Source organism: Mastigoproctus giganteus, chromosome 3, assembly GCF_048544385.1.
Source record: "Mastigoproctus giganteus isolate SK-2022 chromosome 3, ASM4854438v1, whole genome shotgun sequence".
In the NCBI taxonomy this organism is placed as follows: domain Eukaryota; kingdom Metazoa; phylum Arthropoda; class Arachnida; order Uropygi; family Thelyphonidae; genus Mastigoproctus; species Mastigoproctus giganteus.
Genome location: NC_143577.1, coordinates 24,909,173 through 24,925,527, shown reverse-complemented (window position 1 = coordinate 24,925,527; position 16,355 = coordinate 24,909,173). Strand labels below are relative to the sequence as shown.

The 16,355-nt window shown below is 34.3% G+C and overlaps 1 protein-coding gene across 1 annotated transcript in view; it reads right to left on the bottom strand.

The window, feature by feature from the left end:
- LOC150087809 (dipeptidyl peptidase 2-like) overlaps positions 1-16,355 on the bottom strand; it is a 267,578-nt gene that overhangs the window by 24,676 nt on the left and 226,547 nt on the right. Inside the window, exons 3-5 of the mRNA XM_090370436.1 lie at positions 9,035-9,198; positions 3,239-3,374; positions 6-93 (exon numbers count right to left, since the gene is read on the bottom strand). Of these exons, the coding sequence (XP_090226562.1) occupies positions 6-93; positions 3,239-3,374; positions 9,035-9,198 (388 nt within the window). The remainder of the gene's footprint in view (positions 1-5; positions 94-3,238; positions 3,375-9,034; positions 9,199-16,355) is intronic.

The window sequence follows — 16,355 nt, the reverse complement described above, 5'->3', positions numbered from 1 at the left end:
CTAACCTGGTATTCCTGCTGCAGCCCATTCTTCAATTTGAGAAAAAGCATTTCTTATAAGCTTTTCACACTTTAGAGAGGTATTATGAACAACCTAAAGTAATAAAGTTAATGTAATATAATACAGCATAGGTATCATATAACATAGGTATTACACAAGCAATTCACAATAACAACATTAATATAGAGAAAAAGGATAAAACTAAGCATAATCTCTGATTATTCTTAGTTTTTCTGATTATTCTCAGATTGTATTACAGCAAAAGAGACAACTAGTTTTTCTCAAATTGTTTGAGAAAAATATGCTATGTGGGCACAGGTTGATTAATAATATTGTGAGTGTTATGATAATACTTAGTATGTGAAACTACTGATTTTTTTTCCCTATGCATATAAAATTTTTGGTCTTAAAATTTTTTGAAAGGAAAGGTTTTATACTAGTTTCTCTGGTTTTACAATGATATTTATTTATATACTACACATTTACTTACTATGCAAAACAGTCAAATTTTCATCTCTGTGGCTGCCGTAGCCGAGTGGTCAGGCATGAGTGTGCATATGTACACATGCTTTGAGTGACCGGGGTCCAAGCATGTGACTGCTAAATACAGTGCTGTTTCTTGTATTCTTTATATCTTGTGAACTCCTCTGACCATGTGGTCATCCCAGAGTATAAATAGAAAATTTATTTATTTTTTTTTTAATTTTTATATAGTTCAAAGGAGAACTACGGTTAAAAACATTCTTAATAAAATGTTTCATTATTTTGGTTATCTTCAGTTCCTTTTGAGTCAAAATTCACGAAATCAAAGACGATTAAGCTACATCACCATTTCAGACTGAAACAATCTGGCATTCAACATTTTAAAAGCATAGGTGTTTAAAGCAAGGTCACAACAAATTTACACATACTAAATTAAGAATATTAACCCTGCTGCTGACCTACAGAGGCTATTAAATGTAAATAAAAAAATATCTACCAAGATAACATCAATTTAAGTTTTAGTATTCCTCAATTACTATGATTACTTTCAATCTGAATTATTAATTGTTTTGTTAATGAAGAAGTTTAGCCATGTACAAATAAAATAACATGTTTTTATTAAGCCTAACATATGAAATCATTAAAAATATGAATTTAAAATTAGCAGGATTTTTCTATCCAATTCTCTCAGTTTGCTATCACTGCATGCCTTAGGGGAATGATTGAACAGTTGACATATGCTGCCTTGCATAAATACAAGTGTCAATAATTAAGAATGTAGTAATTTCATTTTCACTACAAAATGAAAAACTGCTGGTATAAAGCCAATAAAGAAGAAAATGTTAGTTTTGTTTTCACAAGTGCTGTTATTCTGCTATTCTTAGAAGCATGGGCTTTAGCAATGAGTTCTCCTTCCCATAACAAATTTTTTGCCATGCCAAAAGAAGGGAGACATTCAAACAAGAACAGATGTGCATGCTGCAAGGATGCTATTTTAAAAAATCAATTTAAAAATATAATTTCAACATAAAAAATGGATTGTTCACAGGTGTGTTCATAATAAATTGAAAATGTAGGGTAGCATTAAAAAGTGAACAGTTTTGAATTATTTGCTGCTGATAAAAGATTTTAAAAAGGCAGAATGTAGGGGGGGAAGTATGTTCCTCACTGTGACAGGGGTAGCTGTGCCCATTCCATGGTTAATTTAATTTTATTTTATGTGGAGTTGAAAGGAATGAGTGTTATAGGAGGGGAAAAAAGTCCAAAATATTTGAAGTGTTTTTATTCTTTCAACAAACGAAAGAAGAAAAGGTCTGCTGTACAAAACAATTCTCACTAACTTGATAACTAGAGAGTTGACTTTTAAAAATAAAATAAATAATACTTTGTCTAACAGAGCCACAATAATCCTTAAAAAGGCAATTATACAATTGAAAGTGTATGATCATAAATATTTGTATAACATAAGAGTAACTAATCAGATAAAAATAAAACATATATACATCTATAAAATGGAATACAATAAATATTTTAGTATTCATAGAAAACCTTTTAAACTATTTCATTAAATTTGTTTAAATAAAAAAAATTCATAAAATTCAAATAAGTTCTAATATACAGCATTATATAATAAGATAAAATAAAAATATATTGATATAAAATATAATATATTAAATAAAAATAAAAAATATATAAAATATACAAATAACAAAAACATACGTAAGTAAAAAAATTATGAAAAGAAAAGTAGAAAAGATAAATATATATATGTTGAATAGGATAACAAGAAAGTGGAAACAAGAAGGCAGAAAAATGGAAAAAAGAGGAAGTAATCTAGTGCAGTAGTGTAAAAAAAAAAAAAAAAAGGGAGCTACACAGTAATAGAAGGTAGCAAAAAAAAAAATATATATATATATGTATAATAAGAGATAATAATTACAAACTTGACAAAATAAGATTGTTGCCACACAGCTTACAAAACTGGTCAGGTGTCAACAGCCAGGATTGTAAGAAAATAGCAACATATATCTTCATTGTTGATGTAAACCACAAGCCAAAGGGTGAAAAGCATAAACATAAATAAAAATGAGAATAAAATTTTATTGTTACCAAAATATAAATTTGTTTTTTTTACATGGATTAAGAAGTGGGTATTTTGTAAATGGCTTGTGAACTTTCCAGTACACTACGAAGGCAAGAAATATTTGTTCAACATGACCTTGAAGCTATGGATTGGAGAATGCCTGGACATTGTTCATCACTGATACTTTTCCAACCTTCTTTAAACTTTTGAATCCACTTTTACACATTTCTTAAATCCATGCAAGCAATACCATATTGGTATCACATAACTATAGATCTTTATGGGTGAAACATGTTTGAAGCTAAAAAAATGAGATCATACTATGGGTATAATCTGATTTTTTGACTTTGACACATGGATTTACTCTATGAGTAAATTATATGTTGTCCAACTGCCATCAAGAACAATTTTACATCTCAATAGACAGGTCTCAGATCATACGATTAACAGTACTGCCAATCTTCATGATAAAATTCTTTCGCTTAAGAGTATGACACTTGTGTTCTTTATTTGCTGAATCAATTTTATATAAAGAGGAATAAATATATTAACTGCACAAAATTTTATTTTTAGTATGGTTCAAATGGAACTCCGTTAATTAATATTTTATAGGGAAGATGTAATATATTTTTAAAAATATATTTTGGTAAGTATAATTTAAGAATTATATACCTTTGTGACTGCATCATAAAAAGAATATTCTGATATTAATCCTGCTGTCATATATATGGGTGCACTTGCTGCAATGGCTCCTTTAACAATATTTGGATATTTGAAACGAAAATATGCACTGAGCATACCACCATAGCTACACAAAAATAAAAAATAAGAGCATTTAAATATGTTCAGTAATATATATTATTTTATAATCAAGTGGTAAGTACAGAACATTCTAACTGAAACTGTCCCTTAACCAACCTGCACATATTCTATATTAACAAAAAGAGCCATTTATATATATGGATATGACCATTTATAACCATTAACCATTTATTATATGGATGGATGTCATATAACCATTTATTATATGGATGTGAGATTTGGATCTTAACTGAAAGACAAAAAAAAATAAACTACTGGCTGTTGAGATGGATTTTTGGCGAAGATCAGTAAGAAAGTCTAGGACTGAAAAAGTTAGAAATGATGTGATAAGGAATATAATGAATGTCCAAAAACCCATCATTAATAAAATAGAGGAGAAAAGATTGGAGTAGTTTGGCCATGTGAAGAGAATGTAGAATGACAGATTGCCCAAAGAAGCCATGGAGAATAAAAAAGAGAGGAAGACCAAGAAGGACGTGGATAGAAGGTGTGAGAGCAGCCATGAACAGGCGGACGGAGAGTGGGAAGATAGAAGAAAATGGAAAAAAAGAATAAAGGAATGGCTTTTTGATGTTAGGTTTAGGAGAACCGTTGTAATAACGGAATAAATCCTAAGAAGAAGAAACAAAAAGAGAAATTAGTACACCACATTAAACTCCAAGAAAAAGATTCCTTTCAGAGCAAAGAGAAAAAATAATTTTAATTTTTTTTTTATTAAATAGTTTTTATATTATCTATAATACCATTCATTGCAAAAAACACTGGTATAGATGATTGTTGCTCACAGAAAAGTAACTATGTTTAAATTCAGCAAAATGTGGTCTTTTCTGCCAAAAACCGTCAAATTAGGGGCATTTAAACTATCTCATCTACCCATGTGTATTATATTCATAAACTGTGTGTTTTCTAGTTGATTTGCCTGTTTTTATCTGGGCAAAAATCCAAGAGTCTGGGGGGAGGGATCTCACTATCCCCACCTGAAGCTGATTAATTCAGCCAGGGAGTGGAAAAACCACATAAACGTTCCTTGTGCCATGACAAGATTCAAACCTGGGCCTTTTCTACATGGTGTGGGGAAGATGGGATTATAACACTGCTAGTTGTGCAGTGGTTATAATCACCCAATGGTATAAGAGTAGAAGAAAAGTAGTATGCAGTGCAACCATTGGGTTGCGACAGATAGTAGAAATATAGATGGACAAAAACAGTGACTAGTAGCTTTGAACAGCGATCAGAAGGCTTGAGTAACATTAAATAAAAAGAAGTTTTCTACTCCTAGCCAGTTCAAAACTGAGTTTGGATTTATTAATAATTGTTTTATGAATAAAAGACATTTATTGGCTGAAGCCTCAGAGTATGAAGGACTTGTGCACGGGTTAATACACACATCATTTATACTACCAAAGTAGTTTTAATGCATCATTTTAATTACATCTTATATTGCGAATACATTCACAACAAGTTGCCATGGTATTGCATTACCTCAAATAAGTAATAGTAATGGAGGCATGTGATGCAAGAAAGCAAACGTATGAGCTTATGTACATCAGCAAAAAACAAAAAAAACCCAATTTCCCACATCCATTCCCTCAAAAAGTTTGTTCAGTTCCTTCTTGAATTTATTTAAGCTATAAATTTCCACAACAACAGATGGAAATTTGTTCCAGCAATTAACCACCCACTGGCTAAAGACAAATTTCCGCACATTTATTTTATACAACTGTCTTTCCTTAATTTGAATTTATGCACCCCTAGGGTCGTAATCTGAGCAAGCGGGAGAATCCCATCAGAATTCAGCATGCTCAACCCATTCAAGGCCTTATACACCTCAATCAGATCACCTTGCAGGTGTCTGGTCTCCAGCCACTGAAATTTGCAGAACTTAAGCCTTTCTTGGTAAGATAACCCCTTCATTTCCCTCACCAAACTTGTTACCCTTCTCTGTAAAGGATGTAGAGTTGCTTGAGCAACTCTATATCCTTTCTAAAATAAGGCCTCCAGACCTATACACAGTACTCAAGGTGTGGCCTGACCATTGCCTTTTCACCTCCTTTTCCCTACTAGAAAAATTCCTGTATATCGTTGACAATACCTAATGACCTGCTCTGGCAGCCTATCTGCATTGCTCAGAAAACTTCATATCTGCCTGCACAATTACTCCCAGGTCTTTTTAATTTTTTTTTACCACCCTAAATGTTGTACCACACAGATGGTACATTTCTCTGGGGTTACTTCTACCCATATGCAGTACTTTGCATTTGTCAATGTTAAACTTCAGTTGCCACTTCTCAGCCCATCTGCCCAGATTTTCTAGATCCTGTTGTAGTAGCACAGTGCTATTACTGTCATTAACAACCCTGCCAAACTTTGTATCATCTGAAAACTTTGACATTAAGCCTGATATACCATCATCAATATCATTGATAAATATACAAAACAACAGTGGGCTCAAAACTGAACCCTGGAGACACCACTAATATTACTCCATGAAGAGCAGCATCCATTGATTACCACTCTCTGTCTTCTCCCATTCTTTTATCCATTGTAGCAACTTACCCTTTATACTATACTGCTCCAATTTGTACAGTAGTCTTCCATGTGCAACAGTGTCAAAAGCTTTCCTGATGCTTCACCTACGGAGAAGACTGTTGTTATTTATTCTTGGCGGATACCATCTCTCATACTGTGGAGTTATACCTCATAAATAGGTTGTCATTATTGCAGCACCATGTACCTACACACCCAATGAAGAGAGGCCAAAAAGCCTTGAAACAGTGCTGTCTGGGTGGTAGTATAAAAACTACCTTGGTAGTATAAATGATGTGTGTGCATTGACTCATGCATAAGTAAACTACTTGTTTTATGAATGTTGCAAGCTTTAGTGTAGGGGGGGGAAGTGAGAAATTTCAACTCTTATCTTTAACAACCTTAGCATATTTATTGGAAAACCAAGATTTATTAGATAAAGGACAAGAATTTTCCTAATAACACAAATACACATGAAGTGGGACTACACTTTGAATTGTCAAAGGGAAGACATATAAATAATATAAAAATATAATTAAATATAAATAAAATAAATTAAATAAATAATCATATATAAGGAAAAATAAAATGTTTCTGTGATCTTGCAGAAAATAAATGGGTGAATATAAATAACTGAATAAGATAGTCCTAATAGAACTCCCCCTATTTGCATCAGCATAATTTATGCAAAACTAATTTTTCTGCTATGATGGAATTAAAAATAAAGTTAAGAAATCATGTCTCCAGAAAATGATTTAACTGCAGTCCTCAGCAATTTAAAATCTAGATTTAATATTTTGATTTCATTTAATATTATGGTAGATACAAGCTAAAATTCTGTAATACATTAATTATAATTTTCCTTGTAATTTTATTGATCATTATTCACTGAATGTATATTTAAAAATACAGCAGACTCTTGATTTACCGGGATTGGTTTAACCAGGACAGTTCAAGACTCTAAATTAAAAAAAAAAAAAAAACAACCAGAAATCATAAAATTCAAGTAATGACTAGTGGCATTATAAGTCGTCATTGGGAGATTAGTGTGCCTATTATCTTGCAATCTCCGCTGTCTTCACATTCGCCGCCCAAAAAAAAAAAAAATAAATAAATAAAAAAAAAATAAAAAATAAAGCGACCAAATGTTTAGTTTGTCACATCGATTGTTGTTCCGCTGCACCGCAAAAAGATAAATTTTGTTTTGTTATTTATGTCAGCGATGTCAATTTTTTATTTTTTATAGTAAATATTTTTTTTTTGTTTAGAAATTGCAAAAATGATGGATAAATGGAAAAGAGTTGCGTTTTCAGTTATAAAAAAACTTGAAATTATTCAAAAGTTTGAAAAATTAAAACAGTGCACCTGTTAAATCTATAAAGAACCATTATAATGTTGGTGACCAAACCATATGCGACATCGTAAAAAATAAAGGGATGCTATTAGATTTAAAATCGACATTGCAAAATATAAAGAGAAGCATTGTATTGGACATGCGAGTAGTGCGTGGTAAGTTTTTTCATTTTTTTAACTATCGCCATATTTTTTACGTAGGTTGCTGAATATTTTTTGATGTTTAGCAACCTACGAACTTGGGACTTATGTAAATTTTTTTTTTTTTTAGGATTGTAAAATTTAAAACAAACAAAAAAATAATAATAGTAAGCAATCAGTAACAAAGATCATGGCACGCACAAATTGCACAAGTGAGATACAGAGTAACAAGACAAAAAATAGGAAAGAAGAAAAGATTCTTAAAATTTGTTTTTTTGAAGATTTCGGTGAAGGGGAACACATATCACCATAATAACGTAAAAACCTACAGAATTCCAGTTATTGGTATTATTGCAAATGCAATAAGATCGAATTTACTACCCGTTTATAATGAATTGCACCAACAGAAAAGCCCAATAAACCGGAAAGTGAATTGTTTTTATTGTTTTATGGCAGTGACTTCCAGAAATGTGCTTTAGTAAAATGTGAGCTCATGTGGGATGATAATAGTGGGCTTTAACCCTGAAGTTCTTTACAGAAAATTTCATTTTGCCCATTATCATTAGTGACACATTATCCTATAGGCAAAAAAGACATTTGCCTAGTGCCCTGATCAGAGGGCGCCCTAAAATCACTGTTTCAAAAACTCATTGCTGTTTTTTACTAATATTTTTAAGTGATTTTTATCGGAAACTGAACTTTCTACCTATCAAGGTCAATGAACTTTACTTGAAGATTAATTTGACAATTACGTTTTTCCAAAAATGTTTTTACCGATTTTGAAAATTTATACTTAGTTCTTATGTCATAATTTGTTTGGTTGTCACAATACAATGAAATTGAAATGTTCTTTATTAGTTTTTAATTTAGATGGGGCCCCCAAATTCCATTTTGACTTGTGCCCCATGAAGGTATCACCCACCACTGGTTATCATGGTGCCGACTAAGAGAATAAGTGACAGCAATACTAGTAAATATACCAAGAAAAGGAAAGCAATCAATTTGGATCAGAAAATTAAAATAATAAGGATGTATGAAAATGGTCAAACATTAACAAATATCATGCTGAATTCAGATTTGTCAATAATAATATAGTAGCAATATGTTATTAGTCATTAGTGAGTTACGTAAAACTTGACTTATGTAAGAAGTCCTGTAACATATCTCTTACGTACGTCGGATATTTTTTTTTACATCTATCCCGGAAAATCAAGAGTTTACTACATATGCATATGTACGTATAATATATTTATGAAGGAAAAATGGATTTATTTTATAGTCATCTAACTTGTTTGTTTATCCTGTTAGCATAACAATATAATTGTAAGTGCAATGACAAGTGTATTGTTTACAAGTAATTTTTTCCATCGACCAGGTACAATTAAGTAGTTTTTTTGTTAAAACAATAACAAAAAAAATCTGTAAATTGTACACACACACACAGTTTTTTTTTTGGGAAAAGGTGAGAATGTTGCAAAACAAAAAAAAAAAAAAAAAAAAAAAAAAAAGGTGGACAAATGCTGGCTTACATACATAACAATATAATTACTAAAAACTGTTAAGCTTTTGTTATAAAAAAAACTTAAGCTCATTCTTGGTTATAAATAAGTGAATCTGCATACTGACCTGCCACCAAAGGTAATTACAGATGAGTTAACAGCAGCTAATGCTGTTTTCATTTCTGTGATAAGGACTGCATAATCTGCTATGGCTTGCTCTACTGTCAAGAGTCCTATGTATGGATGATCAAAGCTTGCATTTCCAAATGGCAGTGATTTTCCATAGAATCTCTTTAATATCAAATATAATGTATTAATAAAGAAAAATAGAAGGTACTATTAATTAGAATACAGTTAAAAATATTTGTAAAATTAATTTATATAAGTTAAGCACTGATAAATTATATAAATAATACAAATAAAATAAAATAAAATAAATAAATAATTATATAATAATAATTAAATAAATAATTTAAATTAATTATATATAAGGAAAAATAAGCAGACAACTCACATTTGAAATATAACATTGCACTGCATAGACTAAGTTAATATTTTTCATTTTTATACTGTAAAAATTGTAGATTATTTTTTTCTTTTTTTAAAACCTATTTTAAATTTTGTTCTAGAAATCTTATCTAATTTGATTTAAGTTCAGGTATATGCCATGGAGAAGCCACCCAGGAAAGGTGTTGCAACAAACTCTAAGCCTTTCTTTCTTCTTAAAAGCTACAATCTATGTAGTACAATGTAATATTTTAAAAATATGCATTTCTTCTGTGCATCCTTTGATGCTAATGGGCTGTTGTTGTTGTTATTTGGTTTTTAGGAGCATTAGCAACTAAGGGCATATTGCTCCGAGGATATGCGGTGGTCATTCCTCTGATCTTTCCGCATCCTCCATATTTGGTGGTCATGGGCTCGAACCCCGGTCTAATCAAGAGGCGTGTGCTATGCACTGCCGCTCCTGCCCACCTGGCTACAGAGGCGCCATGCTAATGGGTAGAAATTCTGTATAAGTAATTATTTATATGTCAACATAAAATTATTTAGTTGTCAACAATAATCCCAACGCAAATAATACTGTGCAATTTGAGTGGTAACTTATACCCCAATGCATATGCTCAACAGCAGTGAGGATACCTTGGCTTGGGAGGGTGGGGAACTGCCAAAGGTGGTTCTCCTATGAATCACGATCTTATAGCATACACTTGTGGCATGTACATAGACCTGACTAGAGCTGGACATGTCCTCCATGACAGTATAATGGTTTTGCTACATGCCCTCATTTGGACAAGAGTGGATTTAATTCCCATTGACAAATGGAGGAATTTCTACAGTTCTCTTCAGTCAAGGCTGTATTTGGCTGATTTCAGATGGAGGGCATAAGGTTTACCCTGTTGAGTATACATCATACAAATCAGCCCATAAAGAACACGTCTATAGACATAATATACTTATATAAGTTATGCTTGGGAGTTAACATAATTTATATTTTGTAACTGGACATAATTCCATAAAAGATGCCTTTGTGTGTGCTAGGTGCAGAGTGTTAAGGAAATTAAATGGAAATTTAGAATTTTGCTGGATGAATTTGAGTGACTGAAGAAAAGGGTTATTCCCTGAAATGAATTAAATTAGGGATTTAATTCCTTTCAGGAATTATTGAAGGAAAGGAATTATTGAAGAAAAGGGTTATTCCCTGAAAGGAATTAAATTAGGGGATTGGGCTGAGTACTTCAAATTCTCCTCCGTAGCTGAGTGGTTAGGAGCGAGAGTGTAACAGCACACACTCTTTGGGTAGACCAGGGTTCAAGCCCGACTGCTAAATACAGTTGATCTGCCAACCTGCACTGGACCAGCGTGGCAGATTATGGTCCATTTCCCTCAGCATGAATTGTTGAGGAGGCTTCCATCCTGCAGTGGATTGATAATGGCTGCAGTTTACCTTCACCTTTTACTTCAAATCCTCAACTGCCTATCTTAATGTTAGACCCTTACCTGTTTTTTGTGATGAGCTCTCCTACATAAAACCTTATGTAGGGCAGCTCATCACAAAAAAGATGTGTGGTCCTATAGGCTGTAATTATTCTTACACTTATCAGGAAAACGGAATTTTTTATGCAAAAAAGGATAAGTGGAATAGGACAAGGGTATGTTTGTCAGACAAAGTTAAAGATTTTGTAGAATAGTTACTATTTTCTAAGGGCACAAAAAGTGATATTGCTATACATGTTAATACTAATTATAATACTAGGCAATATGAGAATTTACTTAAGAGGTATAGGGCAAAGTTGAAAAAAAGCTATGATTTACAATTAAATTTTGAGAAGCTCATGGGATAGTATTTTTCTTAGCATGTCTGCACTTGTTAACAGGAAAGCCTGTTTTTATAGGGATGGGATACATACAGAAGAATATCTGCTCATGCTACTGTGGTAGTGTTAGGTGGGTCAGGAAAACTACTAGCTTGGAGGGGGGGGGTGATACACAGACTAACAGTTTTAAAGGCAGCTGCAAGAGAGGCAAACCAGATTCTCACAAGCTATTTCCAAGCTGCTTCTATTGGGATATGAAGCAGCTTGGAAAGTAAGGTGTGGGGGAACATAAGACCTGCTGGGGGTTCAAACTGACTATCAATTATATGGGCTGTGTAAGTTATTCAAAAAACAGATACATACACACACACACAGTTATTTAATTATAGACAAATGCAAAGATTTTCTGTTATTCCTACAGTGTCAGCATTTGATGACTCTCCCATCAATACTATGGGAGAGTCATCAAATGCTGACACTGTAGGAATAACAGAAATGTTGTATTACTCTTGTAAGCTTATAGAGCATCAGCCAAAAAAAAAAAAAAAAAAACAGGAAACAGTCCATCCATCTGTATGCTACAAGAATTTGCCTAGTTCTCTCTTGAATTTATTCAAACCATCCACAACCAACAACAACAGATGGAAGCTTGTTCTAAAAATCAACAACCCGCTAGCTAAAGGCACACTTCCACACATCTATCCTGCAACCATCCTTCCTCAACTTGAATTTATGCCTCCTGATGTGTAGTCTCAGTAAATGGAAGAATACCATTAACATTTGGCTTATTCAATCCACTCAAGGCTTTAAACACCACAATCAGATCTGCTTACAGGTGTCTGGTCTTGAGATGTTGCAATTTGAAGAACCGAAGCCTTTCTGGGTAAAAGCACCCTTCTGTTCCCTTAACCGATCTGGTTGCCCTTCTTCTGCACCCATTCCAGCAGATCTACATCCTTCCTAAAGTGAGGCTTCCAGAAACATATACAGTATTCAAGATGCAGCCAGCCTAAACATTGCCTTATATAAAGGGATAATCACCTCCTTATCCCTGCTAGCAAAGTTTCTGGATATCATTGACAAAACCCCATGAGCTGTCCTGGCAGCATGTCTGCACTGTTCAGAGAATTTCATATATAACTGCACAATTACTCCCAAGGTCTTTTTCATCCTGAGTGTAGTACCACACAGTTGATGTTACTCGGGAATTACTGCTACCCATGTGCAGTACCCTGCATTTGTCAATGTTAAACTTCAACTGCCATTTCTTAGCCCATTAACCCAATTTTCCTAGATCTTGTTGCGGTAGTTCACTCTGATGACTGTCATTAACCACCCTGCCAACCTCAGTATCATCTGCAAATTTAGACATTAAGTCTGATATACCTTCATCAGTATCACTGATAAATATTGAAAACAATGGACCCAGCAATTATGATGTGTACAGAGAGGGCAGACATGAAATGGGTTTGGTTATGCTTTTTGTTAAGAACTACATATATCTCAAAACAGTACAACCGGTAGATGCAAGGCAGTTTAATGTTGATCAGTCTGGTGTGACATAAACACTAGAAAAGCAAAGATGAAATCAGCAGTCTGTTATAGGCCAAATGACTGTGAAGAGTATAATGAACACTTATATAGGTAAACAGATTGTGCAGAACATCAGAATGTCTTGTCATGGGGGGGGATTCTAACTTTCCAGATATCAACTGGAACTCATGGGTGATACCTTGCTTGGTAGCAGAACATTTCTCAATTTTCTGGATGGCTGTTTTCTCTACCAACATATCAGAGGCAACAAGATAAAGCAATTCTTTTGATCTGCTTGTCAGCAGGGATCCATTATGGAATCGTTAATAAAGGAACACAGACTAAGTTAATATTTTTCATTTTTATACTGTAAAAATTGTAAATTATTATTTTCTTTTTTAAAACCTATTTTAAAATTTGTTCTAGAAATCCTATCTAATTTGATATAAGTTCAGGTATATGCCATGGAGAAGCCACCCAGGGATGGTTTGGTTTTTTGGTTTGGTAGTTGTTGGCGCATCGGCTTCTGTGGCCATAGTGCACCTCCCAAGGTTTTTGCAGTACTTTGATCCAAGCCCGAGGCGGGAATCGAACCCGCGACCTTTGGGTTGCCAGGCAGGCACTCTACCCACCTGGCTAGCCCGGTCGGCGCCACCCAGGGAAGGTGTTGCAACAAACTCTAAGTGGCAATAATCAAAATGTATTGATGTGAGATTTATTCAAAGAAATAACTTCTGTTATTTCTTTAAATAAACAATAAAGGTGATTATAATGAGATTGGGCATTTTTTTTAAACTCTTTTCAGTGGAACCAACTAATGTTAAAGAGTGTAAATGCCAATGGGAAGCATTCAGATATAGAGAGAGAATCATAGAGTCCATTAAGCATATATCAAGAGATACCTTTTAAGGTTCAGACTAAAATTAGCATTAGCATTAGCATTAGTAGAGGCATCTGATGCAAGAAAGCAAGCTTATGCAGCATCAGCCAAAAAAAAAAAAAAAAAAAAAAAAAAAAGTAACATAAATAAATAAAAATAACCACTTCCACTTCACCCCTCTGTTCGTTCGAAATACCTGTCCAGCTGAGCCTTAAACTTATTTAGGCTATCAACTTCCACGACAAGGGATGGAAGTCTGTTCCACCCACCAACCACCCGCTGGCTAAAGGCAAATTTCCGCACATCTATCCTACATCTGTCTTTCCTCAATTTGAATTTATGCCCTCTCAGGTGATTTTTCTGAGCTAGAGGAAGAATCCCATCAGCATTGAGCATGCTCAAACCATTCAAGGCTTTGTACACCTCTATCAGATCACCCCGCTGGTGCCTAGTTTCCAGACACTGTAATTTGCAAAACTTAAGCCTTTCTTCGTAAGAGAACCCCTTTGTCCCATTCACCAATCTAGTTGCCCTTCTCTGTACTCGTTCCAGCAGCTCTACATCCTTCCTGAAATGAGGCCTCCAGGCCTGTATACAGTACTCTAGGTGTGACCTGACCATTGCCTTATACAAGGGAATAATCACCTCCTTATCCCTGCTAGAAAAATTTCTATATATCATTGACAATACACCATGAGCTACTCTTGCAGCTCGTCTGCACTGCTCAGAGAACTTCATATCTGCCTGCACCACCACCCCCAGGTCCCTTTCATTCTCTACCACTGTCAGTGTAGTACCACAGAGTTGATACGTTGCTCTGGGGTTGCTGTTTCCCATATGTAGTACTTTACATTTGTCAATGTTAAACTTCATTTGCCACCTCGAAGCCCATCTGCTCAACCTTTCCAAATCCTGTTGCAGCAGCATAGTGTCAGTAGTGTCCTTGACAACCCTGCCAACCTTTGTATCGTCTGCAAACTTGGACATTAAGCCTGATATACCATCATCAATATCATTTATAAATACAGAAAACAATAAAGGCCCCAATACTGAACCCTGAGGGACTCCACTAATAACATTAGTCCACGATGAGCAGTGTCCATTGATTACCACTCTCTGTCTTCTCCCCCTCAACCACCCCTTTATCCATAGCAGCAACTTGCCTCCAATGCCACACTGCTCCAATTTGTGCAGCAGTCTTCCATGTGCAACAGTATCAAAAGCCTTTCTAAGATCCAAGTATATAATATCAAAGTTATTCCCTGCATCCAGTTCTTTTGTGACTGCATCATAGTATCCAATCAAATTGGTCAGGCAAGACTTCCCCTTAACAAAACCATGCTGTGTCCTAGCTATAACTGAAGTCTTGTCTAGATGATCCTGCAGTGCTTCTTTCACCAGTGCCTCCATTAATTTTCCGGGAACAGAAGTTAAACTCACAGGTCTATAATTACTTGTGTCAGCCTTTGATCCCCCTTTGTGAATTGGGGTCACATTTGCACATCTCCAGTCAATGGGTACCTCCCCTGAGTCCAAGGAAGCTCTCATAATTATGGCTAAGGGTTTGCTTACCTCCTTTGCTGCCTCCTTTAATATAACTGGATAGATCCCATCCACCCCAGGTGCCTTTCTTGTGTTTATCTTCAACAATTTCTCCTCCACTTTGCTCTCAGTTATTACAAGATTCTCTAGCTTACTGCTAGAGTTGAATACACCTCTGGCATTCCCCTCGCTGAATAACTCCTCATGTGTGAATGTCGATGCAAAATATTCATTTAGTTTGTTAGCTACCCGAGCAGGGTCATCAACAGTTGACCCATCGATCTCAAGTGGACCAATCTGATTCATCCCCTTCCTTCTAGAGTTTACATAAGTAAAGAACTCTTTGCTGTTTTTCTTCGCATCCCTTGCCAAGGATCTCTCGTAATCTGCCTTCGCCTGCCTAACCTCCTTTGTAACTTGGTTACAGATCAACTTGTATCTATCATAGGCATCCGTGTCACGTGTTAATTTGTATGTATCCCGTGTTAATTTGTATGTAAATGGATGCCAAAGAAGAAAAATATGGGGATGAATATAAATTTTCAAGGATACAGAGTCATATAGAAAATATAAACTAGCCTGTGATCAACTTACTCAGGAAGTTAGGCAAGCTAAGGCAGATTATGAGAAATTTTTAGGTAATTGTGTAAAGAAAAGTAGCAAGGAATTCTTTTTATATGTTAACAATAGAAGAAAAGGGTTGAATCACAATGCTCCACTGGATATAAATGGTATAACTATTGATGATCATGTATAGTTGCTAACAAACTGAATAAATATTTTGCATCTACTTTCACACAGAAAAGTTTTTAGAGACAGGGTTAGCAGAAGTTATTCCAATATGAAATAGGAGTTAAATGATTTAGATTAAAGGAAAGGAGGTGGAAAAGAAACTGTTACAACTGAAAGTGAACAAAGCACCTTCAGTTGATGGAATCTATCCAATTATATTAAAAGAAGATGCAAAAGAGTTGGTTAAATCTTTGGCCATAATAACAATGGCATTCTTAGATTCTGGATAAATCCCTACAGGCTGGAGATGTGCAAATTTATCTCCTTTTCACATGGATGGTGAGTTTCCCTCCAATTTGCTGAAATCACCCATAATAAAACATTTGCACTTTCACAACCATTCCATATGCATGTAAAGGCTCTCATCATATTCTTCAGAATCT